The sequence below is a fragment of the Crotalus tigris genome, unplaced genomic scaffold (genome assembly GCF_016545835.1).
Source record: "Crotalus tigris isolate CLP2741 ecotype Arizona unplaced genomic scaffold, ASM1654583v1 scf7180000024514.4999324561:1519799, whole genome shotgun sequence".
Lineage (NCBI taxonomy): Eukaryota > Metazoa > Chordata > Lepidosauria > Squamata > Viperidae > Crotalus > Crotalus tigris.
Genome location: NW_024100687.1, coordinates 826,237 through 850,910, shown reverse-complemented (window position 1 = coordinate 850,910; position 24,674 = coordinate 826,237). Strand labels below are relative to the sequence as shown.

At 40.4% G+C, this 24,674-nt stretch overlaps 1 protein-coding gene across 6 annotated transcripts in view; it reads left to right on the top strand.

Annotated features, from left to right (window-relative positions):
- The window catches only part of CUX1 (cut like homeobox 1), a 372,829-nt gene that overhangs the window by 155,347 nt on the left and 192,808 nt on the right, over positions 1-24,674 (top strand). For all 6 annotated transcript variants that reach the window (XM_039333966.1, XM_039333967.1, XM_039333965.1 and 3 more), the window contains exon 3: positions 21,307-21,354. In XM_039333966.1, coding sequence (XP_039189900.1) covers positions 21,307-21,354 — 48 coding nt within the window. The remainder of the gene's footprint in view (positions 1-21,306; positions 21,355-24,674) is intronic.

Here is a 24,674-nt window from a genome sequence, read left to right as displayed (position 1 = left end):
ATTTCTTTACAATTTCCACTTTGTTAAAGGTAAATTTAGAGAATGTAATCCTGATGGATAAATAAAGTACTGGGCAATCTACCCCACTTGTCCAGTACCGTGAAGGACAGTTGACTTTTCCCTCTGTGGGAATGGTACCTAATACGCAGTGGGGACTATAGATTAATTTTTCCAAAACTCTCATAATATGTCTCAAATTTCTCCTAATTATAGTTAACGTTATAGTATGTGATGGAGCTTGTGTCCCAGATTGGAAGTAGCGAGTTCATATAGAGTTCAGGATCATCAGTGAAATCTAAAACACAGGGATTTAATGATATTGAAGATCAGAGTGAAAGGATAATGAACAATTAAATTTGAGGCTAAATCTTGCATTTGCCTGAGAAGATGTGGCTGAGAATCGTGGAGAACAAAAAAAGAATGTTCACATACTTAGTAAACCTTAAATGATACTTCCTTACGAAAGTTCAATTAAACCTTAAATGATGCTCTCATATGAAAGTTCAGTATTTGGGGGGAAGGACTCTTGTCTTCCTTTCAGATAAAGAAAATGATTAGAGCTGCAGTGGTGGCACCACCTAAATCAATAGTTGGCACAATGTTGGGAAATGAGGAGATGATCCTCTGATGAGCAGACTTCTGGAGAAGCCTGCATTTTATCTGCATTCTTATCACATCTTGGAGGTCTTGGCAATTGCAGTTTGTCCTATTGGAAACACTTCTATCTTCCAAGCTGTTTATCTGTCCCTCCAACAGAGATGTCCTCCATCCAGATCTTGATTCTCTCCACCTTGCAGTCTAATGTATTTGATTTCACAACCCCTCTGGAAGAAGACAGAGAAGCATCAGGCCTTAAAACAGATCACTGCAATCAATGTTCTAGTGTCTTCTCTGAAGCTTTCATGTGAAACCAAAGATGAGATATGGATAGAATAGTAAAGTTTATTTCAGATGCAGTAACGAGGAAGAGCAGCTTTTATAAAGATTAAGGTATTAAACCCTGTGCTTTTTTTCTTCTGCTTTGTGGTAGTAACAGTTTTCTGACTTCAATGTTATAGCCACCTAGAGGTTGTTTATAAAATGGACCTTTGAGGTAAACAAGAACATGAAACAGATTGTTGAAACAGGCTGTAATGACATACTCTTGCAAGCTTCATTGTGCTTTACCTTACCTTTCTCATAAATCTCAGTGAATCCTGAAGGAGCCTAGCCAAGCCTATTTGAAATACTGTTTTGTTTCCCAGCACTTAAGGAATGTTTTAGTCCTTTTTGCTTATATAATGGTTTTTGACAATTTCCCTTGAGGTCATGTCTCTCATTCTCGACAGTTCCTTCTATGTATCTTAACAGAAATATCTTGAGGACTTCATATGGAGAACACAGTTTGCTCCCATATAATGCCATCTCCATCATGTTTTCCCTTTCATCTGAAACAGTCTGGCTCTTCATTAAAAGTAGATTTTTCCATACATCTTTCTTTTTCCTTTGTCAATGGTACTTTTTATCTAACATATTGGTGAAATGAAGAATTTTATAAAAGGCCTACTACATCTCTAACATGCTCGCTTACCCGTTCCGGCCTGGAACTTTCTCCCCTTATTGTTGTCTATTTTAATATTGAAGTTCTTTGAGACCACAGCTACTCTCATGGAATATAACTTTTCTGTTACCATGACATCAGGTAATTGAGCTGGAGAACTGTTAGTTTTACAAAAGATCAATTTGTTAATTTTTCCTAGGGACAAAGTAGTTCTTGTTCCAGGGTATTCCCTTCTTTCCATTTTAATCAAAATATCAACTTGCTTACTATTTCCCAACTACTCAACAATATTAGAAATATTGATTGGTTCTGAAAATGAATGTTGTGCCCTCACTTTTTCCTGGACAGTGTATTACTAGCTCAGCAGGACCAACATTTACTTCTGGGCTTCCAAGGCTCACCTAAAGAGCTTGTGCTTTTTCCCTGAATTTTGGCAAACGGATAGTGTCCACGATACACTGTGCTACAAGCTGGTTATAACAGCTAAACTTCCATCCAGTCTGTGCTCTGCAAGGGCAACTGCAGCACTAGCAACCTTTTTTTGCAGTATATTCCCCTACAGGGAGTCCTCAGGGAGCCTGCAATTTCGGTTATAAGTCTTGACAGTCATAAAGTGGGTCATCACATCACATCCAACTTTCTCATCTTTTTTGTACAGTCATTTAAGTAAACATGATGATTGTTAAGCAAATGCTGTGGTCAATAAGTAAACCCATTGTTTGCTTTGGGAGATTTTTTTCCAAGAAACCGGAAGTAAATGTCAGTTTCTAGAAAAAAAACTAAATCACAGTCACATAACTGTTGGATGCTGCAAACTGTGGTAAATGTGGACTGATTGCTGAGCAACCAAAATGTGGTTATGTGACTTCGGGGGGGGGGGAACCTAAGAACAAAGTTTAAAATAATAATACAAGGAGGATTTAGCTGGGACAATCATGCAGCCAGATACAGTTTTTATTGATCCAGGAAATTCATAGAACTTGAATTTGCCAAAGAGTTTTTTTTTAAATGTGCTCTTATGCTGAGATATTGCCATTTACAGCCTCCTGCCTGCACATTGTTGCAACACTGCTTTTGTCAACTTGACTTGTCCTTGCCAAAGTACTTGTGAACTTTATTGACTCCTTGTTACAGAAGATTACTTACAATCCCAAAACACTGAGTGAATAGAGTTCATAATAAAGAAGGTTTCTCTTGTTTGATTTATGCATGCGATATCACAAAACAAGATTTGGTGCAGCCACCAGACAAACATGCATGAAAAAGGAGAACTCTTCTGCATTGTCATTGGGTGACAAATGATGTTCAAAAACTGGGTGACAGTTTATGATGTATTCTTCTGGAGCAAGAGAGCTGGTTACTGCAATTGCTTTGGAAAACAAGGGTGTCTGAGGCAAAAGTGTTTTAGATTTTTCTTAGTTGTGTCTATATGAAAATGTCCATGGCCTGGTTGGCCTCATCTCAAGTAGGCTGAGTAAGATAATGTGGTTTTGTTTCCTTTTAAATGAGCTTCTATCTGTGTCTAAACAGAACTGGCTTGGTATTAAGAACAAATATTATCAGAATAAGCAGTAGGATATTGGAAATATTAAGAGCTTTTGTGGAAATCATTTATTTGGAGTATTGAAATAAAGCAAATCTCGATCTGCTTTATTAGCACGTGAGTTTCTTTGTGGTTTGCAGAGCAGATTTAGCAAGGAAAATTGACCCAAGGGCCTCTGCTAATCTTCATCTATGCTATGAGGTTGCAACTTGGCTTCAGTGTCTCCCAGCCTGCTGAAGATGCCGAAAGGGTGGGGAAAACTGCTTTTTAGGATCCATAGGAATCCCTCTGTTTTCCTGACTTGTTGCATCAGAACTTTCTATTGGGCACGGTGGCTTCTTTGTGGGCTCCCATAGCTATAATGTAACTTTATATTTGCAGTTCTGCCAACTTGGTGAGAGGCATTGGCATATTTCAGAATCAATGACGTGGAAATAGGCATTGCTAATTCATAGAACTTTTTAAAAATTAATATTTGATCTAGAAGTCCTGTAAAAGTTTTTTAATGTTCCAGATGCATTAGGTGCAGATAAGTATCTGTCATTCTTTTCCTCTGAGGAACTCTGAATATTTTAGGAGAAAGGAAATACCATGTGACTTGCAAGCCTGGTCCTATGTTATTTTAAGGTCTCATAGTGAAGCCTGTGTTACAAATTCTATTTCCATTAAATATACAAAGAAGCAGAATAATTTTTCTTCCTTTCATTTCCAGTTTTTCCACAGTACCTGTAAGATAATGATGTCCTGTCTGAGTATCTTTCCGTTTGAGAAATATTTCCATCTCCTGAATACTCAAATATTCAAACTTAAGTATTTAATATGTCAAATAATAGCAAAGCATTTTACCAAACAACTGGTAAATTGCTACACATACCACAGGAAGTTTAGTGTTGTCTTTGTCCAAGCCACATTAAAATGTTATTCCTTTTATTTAAACTATTTATTAATTGCTTTTATAACTTGCCAAATCAAAATGCAAATTATGCAGGGTTTTGTTTTCCATTGTTGTATTACTGACTGAAGCGTGGCCAATTATATAGCAAACATGTTCTTTTGTATTCCATATTGAGCTGTAACATGGCCATATCCCTCACTGTTTCATTGGCTGGTATTAGTCATTCGGGCTTTGTAGCACTTTTGTCTCAGAGGCAAAAAATTACTCGGATAGATGGGCAGCTATATAAATCTATTCAATAAGTAAATGAATAAGTAAATAAAAAGTGCTTTGGAAAATGGAGAGGGTGGAACAAATAGAACCCACTGTAAATTCTTAAGTAGCTACAGCATCTACCAAGATTGTGAGATTTGTTCCTCCAACTGTTTGATTGTATATTTTGGGATGCATTTTTAGAGCTGTCTATGCTGTACTGTACTTATTATGGAAAAAAACAAAATATTACTGTCAACCTCAGTTAATTGGTACAATATATATAAGCTTATCCAATCCATAGAGAGCCTTCTCTGTGATGGCGCCCACGCTTTGGAACCAGCTCCCCCCGGAGATTGGGACCGCTCCCACCCTGTTGGTCTTCCGTAAGCTACTTAAGACCTGGCTTTTCCGGCAGGCCTGGGGTTTATAAAACCTGACCCCTGGATGATTGTCTTTGTACTGTTGTTCTGTTATGTTTTATGTGTTTTTTACTGTTAGCCGCCCAGAGTCCTTCGGGAGTGGGGCGGCTTATAAATTTTAAAAATAATAATAATAAAATAAATAATAATAATATTGGTTGAAGTAAAAATCTATAAACATACAATACAGGTAAACATACAACACAATTGTAGCCAGATTTTCTATCATAAGTCATTGCAGCAGCATCCTATGATGATATGATCACAATTTGCTATCTTTTTGGCTGATTTTTGGCAAAAACTGTCCATTGGGGATGTTAGGTTCACTTAACAACTTTGTGATTTGCTTAACAACCATGTATTTGCTTAATGGCTATGTGATTCCCTTAATGTCATAAAAATTATAAAATTGAGTCCAACCTGATTTATGACTGATAAGATATGCTGTCTGAATGGCACCATTGAATCTCTTGATTAGTCTGTAACATTAATTTAGCAACTTGCTTTTCTTGACAACTTAACCTAGAGGCTGGAGGAGATCTGCATCAGTGTAAAGTAGCCTTGCAAATAATGTTCTAAGCATTAGTAGTCTGCCTTTCCTTTTGCTATGTGTTGAAAGAAATACCAATTCATTGTCTTTGGGGAAACATTTTTTCATATTATTGGAGAATGTGTGTGTGTGGGGGGGTTTCCTTTTTAATTTATTATTAGTCTCTTAAAAGAAGTGTCCACGAAAGAGACCTAAAACAAGATTGATCAACGATTATCAGCAAGTATTGCAGACTCAACTGGCAAAAGAAAGCTCAGGACCATATTGATTGGAAACATACAGAAGAGGCCATCATTCTGCAGTGGATAGACAATGGCTAGAATGAATAAACTTCTTTATTTGTCAAATTTGTCAAATAGTTATGCTTTTATTACGTGTTATTTCCATTATGACATTTCAGAATTGTTCAGTTCAAAGATATATGTTAAAGATATGGTCATGGTCTTCTTTGGTTACTGTAAGTTCAAATATTGATTTCTTCTGGACAATATATTAATATGCATGAAAAGGATGAATTGGAATTTTGAAGCAATTCACTCTACTTTTTTTTCTAAGCATACATATTGTCCTAGACACTACAATTAAATTTAAACATATTCAGAATAGTAAGTTTTGCAAACTTAATGGCTGTGACTAAATTTGTACTATATCCCTTCAGATTGTTACCTGGCATTTGTTTATGCAGGAACTCTGAATCATGTTTTCCATTTATCTGTTATACACGCAAGCTTCTTGAGGCAAGGGATGAAAATGTTTGAGATTTGGCTGCTGTTACGGTTAGAGCTATATCTTAAGCTGTATTGTCTGCCTTGATTGCTCCATCTGACTGTTAAATTGACTCCAGTTCCTCCTGGCCCTTGTGGGCAGGAGGTGATGCTTCATCAGAGTGGAAAACTTTAGTATGTATAATTGCGTACTTGAAAAAGACCAGTTTAGTACAATTGGATGCTGCAAAGTAGGATTAATATTAAGGAAAGGTACAACTATCCAGTACCTGTATCTTGCACGGTTTCTCTTTTTATCTCCCTGTTTTTGCTTCTTGCCCATCAGCACTGCCTTGGCAAAGTATTGTTTATCTATCCCATAAGTATTGCCTTTCCCCCAAATCTCTGAATTCTAAATAATGGGAGTAGACAGCCATTTTTCACTGCAGCCCATGAACAAAAAAGGGCTACAATTCCTTACAACACACACAAACATTTTATACTTGTTTACTGAAATTGATGGTGTATTTTACATTTTCGATCAATTTAATTTTGATAAATTCAATGCAACGAAGACATAGATTTTAATTTAAGTGTAAAAGGAATAAAAACAGAAACTAGCTTTGTCAAGGTGATCAATTGACTTGTCAGATATTGTTAGTTAGCCTCTGATCACATCATTGCCACATAACATTAGCATTAATCCTGAATGCAATTGTGTAAGTAGCTGTCTAATTTTGTGTTGCGTTATGGGACTGTTGGTTAGTAGGGCTACTAATTAAGGTTCTTCCATAGCTTTGCAGTGTACAGTATACAGTGTACACTTCACCTGTGCAGCAAAGAGCTCCTAAAAATATCTCAATAGGAAAAGAATAAAAGCTGATCCTACTGGCTTATAATGCTTTTTTTATTTAGATGGTAAATTCTAGTGCACAGCTGACAAAATAAAACTTTTTATGGGACCACATTTTACTAACGATCTTGTGGCTTTCAAAGGTAATATCAACACCTTTGATGTTATGCTTGAAAATGAATCGGTGGCGTGCATAGTAAAGGCAACCTTTTGGGTTGTAAGGATAGTAAATAGGTAAAGTCATCTTTGTGATGAACTCCCTCCAGGTAACATTATATCCATGTTCCACATAACTTTCTTCATAAAAATATAGACACTTGGCAAGAGTGGCCAGCAGCTTCGCTAATTAAGAAACATCATTAGCATATATTCAAGACTGCAGGTACTGTTATCTCTGCTTTCCCGATATGGCTATCTTCAGAATGTCTGTCCAAGTTGGCTAGACATTTATGGACTTTGCTGATTCATCTGCTTGAGCCAGGAATTGTGGCCAAGACAGAGTGTTTGTTTGACTGTGCTCAGTTTCTGAATTGCTGTGGAGCCAAGCAAAAGGGAGGGATTTTTTTTTTTTTTTAAAAAATGCTTGCAAAAATAGTTCATTGAAATCTGAAAACCATGCAAGCCACTAAGAGCTTTGAATATTTTCATTGTAACCAAAAACTGTAAATTGTATCAACACTTATTCATAACTGGCATTGATGACCCTTGGGAACAGAAAGTGCTTCGGCGACAATAAATTTGTTTTCTGCATTTGTGTGTAGACATGCACATTGCAGGAATACACAGTTTTTTTCTATTTTTAAGTTGGTAAGGATTAAGTTTTTATGCATCCTCTTTGTGTAGGCAAACACAACTTGTTTTATTTTGCACTGGAAAATAGTGTGATTGATGGTTCAATATGCATGCTCCAGTGACAGGAGGAAAGTAAGCACAAGACTTGCAAAAGTATTTCCTTTTTTGGTATTTTCCTACAATATCTTTTGAAACCCTTATGAATTATAACTGGGCAATCACACAGCTTGAGTTCTAGATTCCTTCTCTACATTTTATCTCTCTGAAGCTCTCCCTTCTCTCAGGTTGCTGTGTTAGAATACTAGAGGGAGGAGAGGTTGTTCTAAACACAATCTTTTCTCAAGGCTTGTTCATACATACACAGAGGAAGACTCTAAGCTGGTCCCTACATAGTATTTATACAAGAAAGTATAAAATGTATATTCAAAAGTGCTAGTAATGTGAATAAGCCTACCTCTCCAGAGCAGGGATTTTTAAACTAAAATTTGTGGATAGATTTCTTTGCTCTGGATTTAGAAGGTATTGTACTTGGGGTGGGGTGGGAGATATATCATATCAGAATTAAATTTGTCATGGCAAGTTTTGCTTATCCTATTATGTAGGTAATCTCAGTCTTGAATACCTTACGTTATCCAAGCAAAAGCATTGGCTAAGATATTAGTGAGCTACAAATGATTTTAAGTACATGGGCCACAATGATGGAGGACAGAATGATTAATCATCATATCCCACGAGAAGTAGTAGTAGTAGTTGTTGTTATTATTATTATCATCATCATCATTATCATCATTATTGACATTTTTAGAATATAGTCCCCATTTGGGTGTAAGAAGTTTCCAGAAAACCATCTGAGTGTAAGAAGATTGAAATACCATCCACTATGTTCTGTATCTTTTCCCTATAGTTTCCTTGCAAGTGAGCTTTTGCATATTTCTGTGGTACTCATATACTCAAATATATTTTATATATTTAGTAATACTTTCATTTGCTTGTTTAGGAATTCTATTATTATTTGATACACAGATTATTAATTTGGTTTCAAAATAAGGAGTTGGCTGCATATACAGTACAATATTTGAGTGGGGGAATGGATTTTGGGATGAATAGTAAAAAAAGGATTAAGTGTAATGGTCTTTCTTCTTTCATTCTCTTCCATTCAAAATTAACTTCCCAAGGCTGCTTTTCATTAAGTAGAAAAGGGGTCTTGCTTTGTGCAAGTTCTAATTTGCCCCTCTCTTTGTTAAAAATAGGCATGAAGGAAGGATAGCTGTATGAAGATGGAACACAGGGAGAATTTTGCCTCTTACTCAATTGAAAAAAAATGTGTTTATTGATCAGGTTTGAGTAGTCTCTCTTAAAAGCAAGCTCTCCCCTGACATTTTCAGTAAATGATTGAACAGAAAAAAAATGTTTCCCTTTCTGTTGTTTCTTGAAAGTGTTAACTTGCTATTTCATAACTGACGGCACAATATTAGCGTGTTTGGAAAAATGTGTGGTTTGAAAAGAATTGACTTGTAGTTATACGAAGAGAATTGATTCTGATGTGACTGAATGCAACAGCGTTTTCCATGTGCAATATGTTCTCTAAACAATTGTGAAGGCAGTGTATTAATATTTACACACCACCGAACATTTTTTAAATAAAAGGTCTGCCATAAGAATATATGCAAAAGGATATGGAAAGAGTTTATACATTTCAAAAGAAGTTAATAGGTCTCACTTTCTTAAGGGAGAAATCTTGGCAATTGTGGTTAATTTGCACTCTTTCCTATAAAACTATCCATGGCCATACCTTGTTTAAAACAAACAGCAAGCAAACCCCAAACCTGCAAAATTAGCATTGCAGAAATTATTTTCTTCTTTAGGATTTTTAATGTTGTCTGTTGCCTGCACCATCCAACGTTTCTTGTGGCATTTTGTTCAACATAGAAGTCTATCAGATTTCTTCCAGTGTCTAGTTCAGGGTACAATAACATTTTCAGGCTTACAGCCTGGTCTTCAAGAAACCATTGAAGAAACTCACTTCAAAAGGAAGGAAAGACCACAGCAGAGGTGTTAGTAGGAAGAGACAAAAGGTAAATTCAATTGAATTAAAATTTAATTACAGTGTAATAAGGTTACTTCCCAGATAATTAACATTTTCTTCCTTCTATAAATTGAATGAATTAAAAAAATTAATTTGTGGGGGATTCTGGGTTGTATTTCTAAGGTTTTCAGGTACTGAATGAGAACTTAGAAGTTCAAGTTGTTTACCACAAGCCAGGATCTTCTTTTTTGGCAGCCTATATTGTTGGAGGCTTCTCTGTTATCAACATATATTTTAAGAAGGCCTGTTGAATAACATTGTTCATTTACCTTCTGTTCCTGGATCTTTTTGCTGCCTCTCAGACCCTTTTGGAACCCTTGTTTAAAGTTCTTTCCAGCAAATGGAGCAGCATGTGAAACTTTGCTGCTTCTCTCCCCACAAGTTCCTGGGTCTGTAAAGCAAGAAGCAAAATACACTTTTGTTCCATCAATATCCTTGGACACAATGTATTTGATAGCGTTCTTGGCAATGCATTCTGTAATGTCCCCCTACTGTTTTCCCATTAAATGGAAGAAAGTAGGAATGAGGAACAGTGGTAGTGCTTAAGCAGCACAGACACATTTCCCTCTGTTTCTTCATCCCAGACCACAGTTGAATGGAAGGCCTGGTCTACTGTCATTGCATGCTTCTTGATTTCTCCAGCTGTATATACCTACATCTTATCCTGATATTTCATGAGAACCTAGATATAATTGAACCATTTTGACTTTTAACTAGGTCAAAAAGTTTGTAGACCAGGAGCAAAAGAGGAGATCGCCACATTGTCTCTGAGCAAATGTAATCATGGCATTTTGGTGTTCAAGTGTGAGGATGAGGATGGAATTTCTGATGCCTTTCAGAGGGAACATGTAGCATCCTGACACATGATTGTTTGATTTGTTCCTACCCGATTTGCCCAGCCACAGTAAATCCTCCTCCTCTGTAAACGCCATTCTTTGCCTTGCTTATTGGGTTAGCCAACAGGATAGGAAAAAAATAGGTCATGAACAGTCGTCCAACCTTTTTTCTGATAAATAATTAAAGTTAATGGAATTTTCACAAGATCTCTGAGCCGAAGTCATTCTTAATGCTCCAGTATGTTTTTTTTCCCTGCTACTGTAAAATCAAGGTTGTTATTTTTTTACTTATCAGAAGGAATATCTAGGAACATTTCTCCTAAACTTAATTGAAAAAATAGGGTATTGTATGGTAACATCATTGTGGATTTCTAGGGTGAGCTGTTGTCCTTCATGGAAATAAAAAGCCTCAGAGTAAATGCATTGATTATCAGAGGTTTGGGCATTTACTAAATGATACGAATGAATGGCAGAATCTGCCTTGCAGGGAAGCCCTGCCTGTTTCTTTTCTTCGTGACCTGTAAATATGCAAATAGACACTTAGGAAGTCTGAATAATTCTCCCAAGGTGCAGTCTTCATTGCAGGCTATTCCATTTACAAGCAGCAAAATAGTATCTTTTAGCACATGTTTTAATATCAATGAACATTTACCCTTAAGTATCTTCTCCAGCAGGATGGCTGTAGAGTCCAATGGTTAGGGTTCTATGACAGCCTTCCTGCCCGGCAGACTGGGTAAAAAACTTTGGCCACACCCTTCCCTTGGGCGTGACCCCAGTTTTGACTCAGTCTCGAAGCCCGTTAGCAGCTAGGAATTTAGCTCCTGACAAGGATTTCTATATTTAGGCCAAAAACCTCCTCTCTCTCTGCCAAATTGTTATTCTAATCAGGAAACTCACAGTGAGTTGTCTTTCCTCTCAGCTGTGGCTCGGGGCTCCGAGCAGCCAACAGATCGCCGTTCCTTGAAGCGTCGCTCAGAGGAGTGGTGAGAGTATCAAAAAAAAAAAAACAGTGGAAGCCTTTGGGAGCACTCGCTACCCCTTCGTTGCCTCGATCAGCTGGGGCGCGCGAAACTCCGAGTCCCCAGAGTCCGTTAGAGCTGCAGAGCTCCCGACGGCTAGAAAAAGAGGCGAGAAATCGCCAGTAACAAGAGAGGCTTTCCCTGCTATACGGTATCCCCGTTTAGCCCCAGGCACGCCAGAATCGCTTGGGAAAACCGCGGCCTTTCCCGGAGGGCACAAAACAGAGACCCATGCCCCTTTAAGGCAATCCATAATTTACCTCAGCCGCAGAAAGACCGTTGGGGAGAAAATCGCCATTTTGAACCTCGTGGTTCTTCTTTAACAGTCTAGTTGGAAGGCGTGGCCTTCAGTCTAGACTCCATTTTGGGTGTGATATTTGTAGCCTCCATTTTAGGTGGGTCACTCACTCGGAGGTATTACCAACAGTTATACAGTTACAAATAAAATAAAATTAAAAATAAAATAATAACAGAAAGGACAGAGAGAGAGGTAGCAAAGAAGAGAGAAAATTAGATTATGCTTGCACCCTGTGGTCTGTCTTAACAGCCACATATTGGGGAATAAATATTCTAATAATCCTGGGCCATCTCCATTGCCCCTGGTGAAGAAGAAAAAGGAAGGATTTGAACTCTCCACTGTTCCATTAGGGTGACCTTTAGTCACTGCCCCACAGGATCCTTCATCCCAAAGGAACCTGTCTGTCCGGCCATTGTTTCTTCTGTGCAGAATAAGCCTTGCAGGCTTCATTCATCTGCAACTGATCTGCGTACAATTTATTCCCCACCCCAGGTATTGCCTACTCGGGATACCTGGCCACAATGGCAGACAATGTCTCGTATTCAGCTACGCAGGGCCCCCAATCGCCCCCCCCCACAACAACAACAAAAACGCAGATCCTCAGAATCTGAGGTGGGGGGGAAGAAGAAGGCTAAAACAAAGCACCTGACTCAAAGGGGCCCATCCAAAACAGTGAGCGAGAGGCCTCGAGGAGACATTTGGCTTTAGAGAGAGAATTTGCCAGGGCCCAGAAAACCAGTTCCAATGGGCCAAGCATGGTTTCCCCTGCCCCATTGGTGGCCCCTATTGTAGAACCTACCCCCCAGGAGGTTCTCAGAACTTGGTCTCCTCTGGGGGAAACCGAACAGTTGTACTCCTCCCACTCTTCTTCACCTGACTCCCATTGTGGCTGCGTCCACGGACAGAGCTCAGGAAGACATATGGTCTGCACAATTTCAGGCATTCATGCAGGATGCCTTTTCCCAGTTCATGGCTTCTAAGGGCCAAGTAGCCTTTCAGCCATCCCTTAAGGGACGAAGCAAGGCTCCGACTACAAACATTTCTGAGACTTCCTCTCAAATTGGAGAGGGAGATTTATTAGATCTAGACATGTCTGATATGCCCCTCTCGGAGGATGAGGGCACTGCTCCTGAGTAGGCAACAAGCGCTGGCCTCTTTGATCCAGCGCTTCTCAAATCACTTCTGATAAAGGCAGTCTCTACGGTCAATTTGACCTCAGTTCAGGAGGAAAATCCTTCTACTAGCAAAGAAGCAAACCCTCTCTTTGCCAAGAAAGTTCCACAGGACAACTACATTCCTTGTCCTGAGGTTTTCCGCACCACAGTAGAGGAGCAATGGGATTCCCTAGCAACACCACCAGCACCTAATAGCGTGGAAAGGAAACTATTCAATGTTTCTCCTTCCTTTTCGGGCATGTTAGATGTCCCCGCAATAGATAGTCCCTTGATCTCATTATTCTCTACTTCTGCGATTCCAGGGGACATGGCGGAGGCCTTGAAACCAGAGGAAAAGAAATTTGAGCACTCCCTCCGTCATTCCCACATGGCCGCAGCCTGGGCGGCCAAGGCGGCAACATCATCATCATTCTTCGCCAGGGCGTGCATAATGTGGCTTCGCGAGCTACAAACCACTGTACCTCCAGATCAGGTCAGAGCTCACCAAACTTTGGCCAAGATACTGGCGGCCTCACAATTTATGGCTGATGCCTCACTTCATGCAACCAAGTATGCGGCAAGATCCATTGCGCCCAAGTGGCCTCTCGCAGACTATTGTGGCTTAAAAATTGGAAGACGGATCTGAAGGCCAAGTGGCGTCTTTCGACGTCCAAGTACAGTGGGTCACTTTTGTTTGGATCCATTCTGGATCCACATGTAAGCGAGAGTAGGGACAAAAGGAAAATTCTAGTCCATCCATCAAAGAAACTGGACAGGAGAGGCAGTCAGGAATTCCGGAGGCAAAGTTTCCGCCCAGGCAACTCCTGGGACTGGGCACAGCCCTTTCAACCAGGGCAATCCTGGGATTGGTCTAGAGGCTCACGATCCTTCTATTCAAGACAGGATCGTTCCCAGGATCGCCCAAACAGGGGAGCCAGAGGCCAGTTTCAGTCCAGGCATCCCTTTAGAGGATCGGGAGGCCGACCCTTTAAACGCGCCAAGTGACGCCAGACAGGACACTCCCATAGGAGGTCGGTTAAGGAATTTCATTGAGGTCTGGGAGCAGACCACTACCGACGCCTGGGTCTTGGAGACAATCAGGCATGGCCTGACCTTAGACTTTTGTTCTCCCCCACCAAACCGATTCATCAGATGTCCCATCTCCAAAAAGGCACACAAGGCAAGGCTGATAACCTTGGCCATAGCACACCTCTTGTCAATTCAGGCCATAGAAAGGGTACCAAAGGAAGAGGAAGGAAGAGGATTTTATTCCATCCTCTTTGTGATACCAAAACCATCAGGAGGGTGGAGAGCAATATTGGACCTAAAGGGCCTGAATTATTACGTAAATTACAGGAGGTTCAAAATGCAGTCCCTGAAATCCATCCTAACCAGTGTCAGGAAGGGCAACCTCCTGTCCTCAATAGATCTCACGGAGGCATACCTGCATATTCCCATCCACCCCAAATACCGAAAATGCCTCAGATTTACCTATGCACACTGGCATTACCAATACAGGGCACTACCCTTCGGTCTATCCTCAGCCCCAAGGGTATTTACCAAAATTCTAGCAGTAATAGCGGCCCACCTCAGTCTGATGCCGGTGCATGTACAGTTCTATCTGGACGACATATTGATTCAATTCAGCTCACAGGAGCAAGCAAACTTAGACCTCCAGACCACAATCTGCGTTCTACAAGAAACGGATTCTCAGTCAATGTAGAAAAGAGCCATCTCACTCCCTCAAGGAAGCTACAGCATCTGGGAGCGGTGATAGACTCGTCCCAGGGCAGGGTATATCTTTCCCAGGAACGTCGAAGCAGCATCTCCAAGCTGGCTCATCAAATTCAGAAAGACGTTTGATACAACTCTCGAAGCTCCTGGGAAAGATGATATCTTGCATGGGCATTGTCCCATGGGCAAGACTCCACTCAAGGGAGTTGCAGTGGTTCCTCCTCCCATATCAGAGGAGGAGCCTCAGTACCTCCAGCAGGAGGGTCTTGGTACCAAAAAATGTACTGAAATCATTGAATTGGTGGATATCCCCCATGATGCTCAAGGGGAGTATATTCAGGGAGCCGAACCGGATCACGCTCACAACAGACGCGAGCCTATTCGGATGGGGAGCACATCTGGGAAGTCAGATAGCGCAGGGCCAGTGGAATCAGAAGGACCTCACTCACAACATCAATTGGCTGGAGCTTCGGGCCATTCACCTGGCTCTACGTCAATTCTCCCACATAGTAACGAGAAGACATGTTCTCGTTCTAACAGACAACGTAGCAGCCAAGGCCCATGTCAACAAAGAGGGAGGAACACGATCCTCGGAACTAATGCAGGAGGCATCAGCTCTGGCTCGGTGGGCAGAAGCAAATGTGAGTTCCATCAGAGCGGAACACATCTCAGGGGAGACAAATACCCAGGCAGACTCCCTGAGCAGAGCCAAGGTGGATCAGTCGGAATGGCGTCTGGATCCGGCTCTGTTCGAGGAGATCTCCCGGAGGTTCGGACAATCGCATCTGGACCTATTTGCCACTCCCAAGAACACTCAACTCCCCAGGTTCTTCTCCAGATTCCCAACTCCGGGATCAGAGGGAACGGACGCTCTCAGGTGTCGGTGGCCGGCGCAACTCCTGTACAACTTTCCACCGCTGCCATTAATACCGGCAACCATACGCAAGTTGATCCTGGAAGGTGCAGAAGTAATCTTGATTGCTCCACATTGGCCACGGTGCCCGTGGTTTGCCGATCTCGTGGATCTTTCAATATCACCCCCGTGGAGGATTCCCCTGGACCGAGTAATACTCAGTCAGGGCAAGCTTTTACATCCAGATCCTCAGTGGCTACAACTAGCCGCTTGGCATTTGAGCGGCAAAGTTTAGCCAAGCAATCCTATTCCTCAGGGGTGATATCGATCATACAAGCATCAAGACGACCTTCGACAAACAGGATCTACGATGCTACATGGAAAGGTTTTTGCAGGTGGTGCGTCCTACTTCACCTAAATCCAACCTCAGTATCTATTCCCAATATTCTAGATTACCTATTGGAAGGACTTAATAAGGGCCTGTCAGTCAACACTATTTGTAGACAGGTATCGGCCCTCTCAACTGTACTTTCCTGGGACAACTTAAACTCTCTGGCGCAACATCCAGCGATTAGCGCCTTTTTGAAGTGTGCGGCCAATACTAAACCTCCTGTTATACACAGGTACCCGTCATGGAATTTGACCAAAGTTCTTCAAGCTTTGACATCAGCACCCTTTGAGCCTCTTGACTCATGTTCTCTGTATCACCTATCGTTAAAGGTAGCCTTTCTAGTGGCTATTACTTCAGCGAGAAGAATCTCGGAACTAGCCGCACTGTCAGTGAGGAAGGATCTCTGCACCTTGTTCAAAGACAAGGTCGTTCTTAGACCAGACCCTGCATTCATTCCAAAGGTAAACAGCATCTTCCAGAGATCTCAGGAACTGATTCTTCCTGATTTCTGCCCAAAACCCAAACATAGACTAGAACAGAGATGGCACAAGCTGGATGTACGTAGAGCGTTGTGTTTCTACGTAAAGCGCACTTCGTCCTTCCGTAAGACGGAAGCATTATTCGTTTCCTTCCAACCATCAACTATGGGGAAGAAGGTGTCATCTTCTACTATAGGTAGGTGGATCAGAGCCTGTATAACCCAAGCCTACGTCTCGCAGGCTCTACCAGTGCCCCCGCACGTGACTGCCCATTTAACACGCAGCGCAGCCACATAGGCTGCGTGGTCCACACAAGCATCGGTGGAAGAGATTTGCAAGGCCGCAACTTGGTCTTCTCCCTCCGTATTCATTAGGCATTACCGTTTAGACTCCTTTGCAGCAGCGGAGGCTGCCTTTGGTAGAAGAGTGCTACAGCAAGTTGTATCTGCTCAGGATTCAGTGGCCTAGACACTCCCTCCCAGGGGGACATGAGGGCTTTGGTATGTCCCAACCATTGGACTCTACAGCCATCCTGCTGGAGAAGGGGCGTTGTCTTACCTGAACGCCTTTTCTCAGCAGGATGATGTAGAGTCCAAGCCCACCCAGGTATTAGGTCTAGGCAGGTATTGGACAAGGAGCTACCGTATTGAATTCAACAAACAATTCTCGCCTAAGTCAAAACTGGGGTCACACCCAAGGGAAGGGTGTGGCCAAAGTTTTTTACCCAGTCTGCCGGGCAGGAAGGCTGTCATAGAACCCTAACCATTGGACTCTACATCATCCTGCTGAGAAAAGGCGTTCAGGTAAGACAACGCCCCTTCTGGCTGTTGCTAGGATTATATTTAGTTGCTGCCTATAGAAAAAGGGAAGTATTTGGCATTCTTTGGGGGAAGGAGGTAGGTATTGCTAGACCTCTATCCACTCTGTTTTGAAGCAGTTCTATTTGCTCTTTTCCTGCTGTGAGAAGTTTTATATTCAAATATATGTTGTTCTTTGTACTGTTTCCATCTTCCCATAAAACATTAACAGAATCCACAATGGTCTGAAAATCAGCGTCTCCACTAGATAATTGATGTCAAGCTGAAACTAAATTAATCAAGTAAAAATAGCAAATGGGGGAAAGTCCTTTACCTAATCCACATATCAAAGGATAAGGTCTGCAAATACAAATACGAGCTCATTAAGTTAGGTCTCCCAGCAGAACTGCATGTTAACAAGAATACACACACACACACACACACACACACACACACACACACACACCCTTCAAGTGTCATCCTAGAATCAGCATGTAGACACTTCCATACCCTGGACAAGCTCTCCTTATAAAAGTCTGCTGCTGTACCCCATTTCTCAGCAGCTGCCCCTAAAGGCAAATTGTTTGCTTTTAGGAATAAATATTTCTTCTTTCTCACGGCTCTCTGGATTTCATTTTTATTTATTCTTGCGCACCCCCACAAGAATAAATAAATTATTCTTCTAATGCTACTTTGAACCTTAAATTAAAGTAAAATATATTCCCAAACACTTGAAGCAGCAAAGACATATACAGATTATAATTAAGAAGCAAATCAGTATGTTTGGCCCACAAAGCCCTAGAGATAACATGGTTGTAGCCAGGGGCTTGAAGGATTAGCAGCAGTTGCAGATGAATTGATCTGAATGAAGAAGCAGGAGCTGGTGGGGGGGGGTGTTAAACACACCCCAAAAAGTCATCTTTCTCATGCGCCAGCCTAGCTGCTTGGTCACTTAGAATAGTAGGTGTACAGGTGGCCATATCACTAGAATGCAGTTTCTCATGAGAGCAGTCAATCTTTTATTACTACATCCATCAGTCTTGTTTCCCTTTGAAAGGAAAGGTTGGGTCCTCAGAAGCTCTATTATGTGCTCTTTCCAGGAGAGAGAGACAGAAAATCATTTCCCTTGCAAGGTTAGAAGTCTTTAGGTTATGGGCAACTATAAGATACTTGCCAGATGTTTTGGACTATAAGTGCCATAAGTTCCAGACATGAGTCCTATTAACCAGACCTTATAGGAATTGCAAGATATCAACAGAAGTACGGGTTATTTATCTCTGCTTTAAGGCATCATGTGGGGACACAGCGAAATGGGTCTCTGAAGTCAGATTCTGGTGCTCTATTCCTTCTTTAATCCTGGCAGAAAAAACTGTGTTGTACAAATCTCAAATAGTTGCAGCCCTTGCCCAGAACATAAGGTGTTATAAATAGCCCCACAGTGTGCTGAATCTAAACAATTTATATTTGTTCTGAAGACTGTCCATATTTTTTTTTCCTGCTTGCTGCCTGAAAATTTGATCTCTAATTCTTTCTTTTGGTCGTCACAGTTGAATCACTGGCTCTTTTGTTGCTTGCCTTCTCCCTTGGTAATGTCCATGTACCATCTCCTATGATCTCCAGAGTATGGTTTTGTTAAATCAGGCCTGTCAATAACTGGAGAAATCTAGAAAACAAAAGGTATGGATATGTGTACCAGAACAGTTCAGTCACAAAGCAGAATGAATCTGTCGACGGGCAATGATGGTTGGAAAATGCCAACTGTATGGTAAAAGGGAATGATCTATGGCTGCTAATAAAAACCCAGTGGAAAGGTGCTTGCCCATTTTAATCATGAATAGTTGTTCATAGAATCAGCAGTAAGGAACTGAATCATTAGCTCATTTTAAAAGATAAGTTGTTCAAAGACTTCATGCAAATAGACAGTATGGTATTAATGACAATAGAGATTATTGGTTTAAAATAGGGAAAAATGATTCCTTTTTTGTTCTGAAACATTACAGGTTTGAGATGATGCAATAATTCATACAAGTAATGATTTACGGCCAGGGATCATGATTCAAACAAAAATGTTTTGCATATCTTTAAATATTTTCAGTTGGGGAAAATTAAACATACAAAGTGATAAAATTATTTTTAAAGGTGTTGTAAAATTCTAGAAATAGTTATAGGAAAACTACATATTCTCACATTTTGAATTGTGCTATGTAATAAAAATAATGGAACAAAGAAAGTTTAATGCTTGTTTGATACAGAGAGTCTGTTTTGTTCTTGCAGTTCTTTTAGACTCTGTAAGCCTTCCTCATTTTACTGTCATTATTATTTTACTGTCTATTATATATTTGGGATTATTAAAATATTATTGGGATTGTTATATATTGGGGTTATTATTAAAAGATCTAGATTTTGAAGTCTTTCACCCCCATTTTAGTCCTGCTTTTAGTGCTATGGGAGCAACGGCTTTTAAAAATCAATGCATATTAAAATGTATTACATTTAGTTTGTCCTTAAAACTTGTCACTGTAATTTAGGATAGGGGGGGGGGTTGTCTTGTTTTTTTGCACAGAAGGGTATCTGTTTATGAACAAGTATATTCCTCTTATTACTTGTTTTATTATTCACTTACCAGCAAGCTTCACGTTCTATCAACCTTGATTTTTTATTTGTTTCCTTCTGATAAACACTAATACATATTTTGAAGAATGATGCTACTAATCTAATTTATGATACTCTTGAATGATTCCAGTCATTTGTGTTAACTAGCACGTGTTTAAATATTTAGCGTAGAGATAATTGTACCATGAATCTTGTTGGGAACCAATGTGGATATATGGTTGCCAGCAGATTGATGGTGGGATGAACAATAGCAGGAGTGAAATTCTTTCCAGTCACCCTTCTCTGGGAAGCAAATACCTATATATATGTATATACATACACATATGTATATATTACAGAGCAGTAATGTGTAATCATTGATCTCCTACAGAGTCCAAGGTATGGGTTTGCACTGTTTTCCAAAATTGTCAATTTAATTAATTGCTATTCAATTGCCATTCATATTTGGAACATTTAGCAAAAAGAAGTAATATTTATTTAAAATGCAAGTCAGAGAACCCATTGATGGTTTCATCATTGACCAATGGTTTTGGTGAGAGTCCCCAGATTATAGAACTTGCTGCCTTGCTAATTCTTAGATTTTAAGAATCTTTAAATCAGAGATATCCAACTTTGGCAACTCTAAGACTTGTGGACTTCAACCCCCAGAATTCCCTAGCCAGCGTGAAGTTCAAAGGTCTTAAAGTTGCCAAAGTTGGGCACCCCTGCTTTAAAGGATCAGTCTACCCATGATCAGGTTTTATAATTATCACATCATTTTATTTCCCTTTATAAGTTATCATCTTTAATCTCCCCATTGCTTGCCATTCCTTTGGATGGCTTTACTTTTTATTTCCTATTTTGAAAAAACGTCTTTTGGAAGGCAAATTATCATTTCTCTTCCAATAATTAAATAAATACAGTGATACCAATTTTTCGCACAGGAGTATTAAACTTGCTCAAAAATTGGTTTTTGAAGATAAATATACTGGGGAAAAGCAAGTAAACTGCTAAAACCATCTGTTTCTGTTATATTGAGATTTACATGCACATTAAATAAATAATGTCCAATTTCTTGCACATCAAAAGGACGCTATGCTTCAAACTGGGGTCCAGCTTGATCCCTTTCCATGTGGCTTCACATGTTTTACATTCCATTAGTCATTCACTGCTCTGTTTCAGTTGAGTTGTTAGACTGAAGGAGTTCACTGATTATTCAATATTACTAGAGGCTTTTGTTAACTAATTCCCCTCCTCTGGGACAACCCTAATTGTATATCAGGCGAGATTCATGAGCCAGTTAAAATGGATTTTTGCCACATTCCTTGCTCATAGCAATGTTTTGATTAAAAACGTAATCAGCCTTCAGCTAATATGATAGAATTGGTTAAAAAAAAAAAAAGGAGATAGGAATAGCTGATGTAAATCCTTCAGTTTATTCAAACAGTTGCATTTTTAGCCATCTTTCTTTAATGACCCACTTCTTGATCTATGTTGTTTGCTTTTTATCTTCCAGGACTTACGCAAACAGGTAGCTCCACTGTTGAAGAGTTTCCAGGGAGAGGTAAGCTCTTTTTTTCTCATTTCTTTTAAGGCTGGTAGGTTGCCTGAAAGATTCTTTGGGGCCTGGCATTGCCATCAGTCATTCCTTTTATTGTTATTAGTGTAATTTTGACTAGTCATTAGTTTTTCTTTGAGTCAGTTCACATGGCACTCCCAAAAAGGTGACAGCTTTTTTTGTCATCAACACATTTGTTACATTCCTGCCAGGCTGCAAAGAATGATGATATGATAACTATGACATTTTGCAGCTCAAAATTTAGTTGCCACTCTGGAATTTTGCAAGATATCACCATTGCCATTGGGGACCAAAAACAATATACAGTATGTGAAAGCTGAGAGAAAGAAAACTCAGAGGAGTCTCACAGTCAGAAAACAGGATGATCCCTAAACGTTTTGACTACCCCGTGATCCTTTAGAGCACAGTTGTCAAACTCGATCACATCATGTGATGTATCACAACATTTTTTGTCTTTGCGGTGCCTGGGATGGGCGTGGCCTGTACGTGATACATCCGGCCGATGGGCCACCAGTTTGACACCCCTGCTTTAGAGCAATGTTTCAATACATAGGGCACCATTTAGAAAATTTTAAATATGACTTTGGCTAAGAATAATTGAGATTTTGTGATCTAGTATGGCTAAGTAATTGAAGTGTGCAAAATGTGTGACTCTGTGAACAGAACTTGGTTTCCCTCTAGAATGTCCTATTTCAGTGGTAGGCTTCCCCCCCCCTCCCCATGGCTTGTACCAGAAACAGAGGGAAACAGAACATTCTGTTCTCAGATTGATATATTTTGCACATCCACCCAGCATGTAGCTGGTTCGGATCCCTCAAGTAGGTTTAGGATTGATCTTGCAAACTGCATGCTTTAATCCAAGCAAAAGTGCACAGAAAGCTGCCTGCTACCAAGTCCACATATAATCCAAGGTCAAATTCCAAAAAGGGTTAGTCATGGGCAAGGGGACATAGAGAAAATTAGTTAGTAAATTGGTCCAGAAGTCAAAGCATTCTACTTCTGGGCAAGGTTCCAGGAGGCAAAGATAAGAGAACAAAGGTTAGAATTCAGGCAGCAAAGAATCCATGAATCTGAATACTCTCTGCTAGAGCATGAGAATGACCAGTTTCAGCTACTATTGAGTTACTCTCAAACACACAACTTCATAGGAGAGGTTGTAGCTAGCGTGCTCTTATTCAGCTGGCATTCATTAAGCCTGTTCTTTCTACAAGGCTATCCAGATGTATTTAGTTAGCTGCCATAACGTAGCCCTGCTTGTTAACTATAATGTGGCTGCAAGATTCCCTAGGCAGTTGGGCTACTCCTTGAGTAGATTGTTAGGCTTTATTCCCTGCAAGGAAGCTCCATGGTGCCTCTAGACTCTTGTTCCTTTTTTGCCCATTACTTATGTTAAAATGTCACGTCCAAAAATGTTTTGTTTGCTCCAGATGCAATTAGTTGGTATAATAATACTGCAACAATACATTTAACACCATCAAGCAATATCTGCTTATCTCAGGTCCTTGTAAGGACTCGATAGCTGGATAAAAATGCCAAATTTATTCTAAACGTCTGGCTGACTGTGCGGCGGACCATAATTTATTCAAATTATATGTTGCCCCACTTCCAGCATATCTGGGCAGCTTACAGTTGTTAAAAACAAAGAACAATAGGAAACACACAAATAATACAGGATAGAAGAACAAGGTTAGCAAACAAGGTAAACTCAGAAAGGAAGGGAGGGAATGAAAGAATATCAGTTGTCCTCTCCAAAAACCTGGGTAAAGAGTTAGGTCTTTAAGTCCCTTACAAAACACCAGCAGAATGGGACCTGTTTGACTCTTGAGGGGAGGGGACTTCATTTGAGAGGCCAGGCGCTGCTACAAAGATGGTGTGCTTCCGGGACATTGATAGGTGGCAGTCAGTGGAACCCTGACTGTGCCAAGCCTATCAGAATTAAATTAGTTGGGCAGATACTATCTGAGGCTGCATATTCTACCACTAAGGAATTATCGTTTCCAAGTTGTTTGGCACATGACTTTTGAAGTTGAGGAAGGCTTTCAAAAGATGTTGGCTGGACATTTCATAGCTGAAACAGGAAATATCAAAATAGTAGAAGTCTTGGAGGTGTCTGAACTTTAAATATGACACCCCTGCTTCATCTCTAGTGCCCACCCACATTCAGAATAACAGAAAACAGACTTGGAAGGGACCTTGGAGGTCTTCTAGTCCAACTCCCTGCTCAAGCAGGAGACCCTATACCAGGGGTTCTCAACCTTGGCAACTTTAAGACTTGTGGACTTCAACTCCCAGAATTCCTCAGCCAGCAAAGCTGGCTGAGGAATTCTGGGAGTTGAAGTCCACAAGTCTTAAACTTGTCAAGGTTGAGAACCCCTGCCCTATACTATTTCAGACAAATGATGGTCCACTCTCTTCTTAAAAGCCTCCAGTGATGGAGCACTTACAACTTCTGGAAGAAAGTCGTTCACCTGATAAATTGTTCTAACTGTCAGGAAATTTCTCCTTATTTCTAGATTGCCTCTCTTCTTGATTAGTTTCCATCCATTGCTTCTTGGTTTGCCTTCAAGGTGATTTGAAGAATAGATTGACCCCCTCTTCTTTGTGGATTGGCTCATTCCTTGGCCTAGGTTGCTTTATCCACTTCTGGCACTTCAAAATTTGGAATAAGATATAAAATGTTGCTTGGGTAGGGAGTGCATTTTCCCTCATCCTACCCCTGCAGCAGTATACTTCTCTGTTCAGGTGGCAATTAAAAAAAAAATCAAATAAGCTTCATTTCTATCCACAACTACTAGCAGTAGATTTTCTCTTATCCCTTGTGTAAGGAAAGAGTTTTAACATACAGAAGAGGGGCAGGTGATAAATGGGATAAAAGTGACTCTTGGATCTAGAACAGGGGGTGTCAAACTTGCATCACATGACATGTCGTGACATATCACAACTTTTTTCCCCTTGCCAGAGCTGGGATGGGCGCGACTTCGACGTGATGCATCCAGCCTGCGGGCTGGCAGTTTGACACCCCTGATCTAGAACATTTCTTCTGTGACCCACAAGAGTTCATTCACTACAATGTCATTTGCTCTTTTTCTTATAGAACTGCTGTCTCGTTTGCACAAGGGACTGCTAGAACTCATTGTACGAAGAAAATATTATTCCTTTTTATAGAATCACAGATTTGGAAGGAACAATTTAGGCCACTGAGTCCAACCTCCTGCTCAGTTCAGGAATCCAAATTAAAGCATCCCTAACAGATGGCTATCTGGTTGAATGCATCCAGTGAAGGAGAGGCTATCACCTTCTCTGGG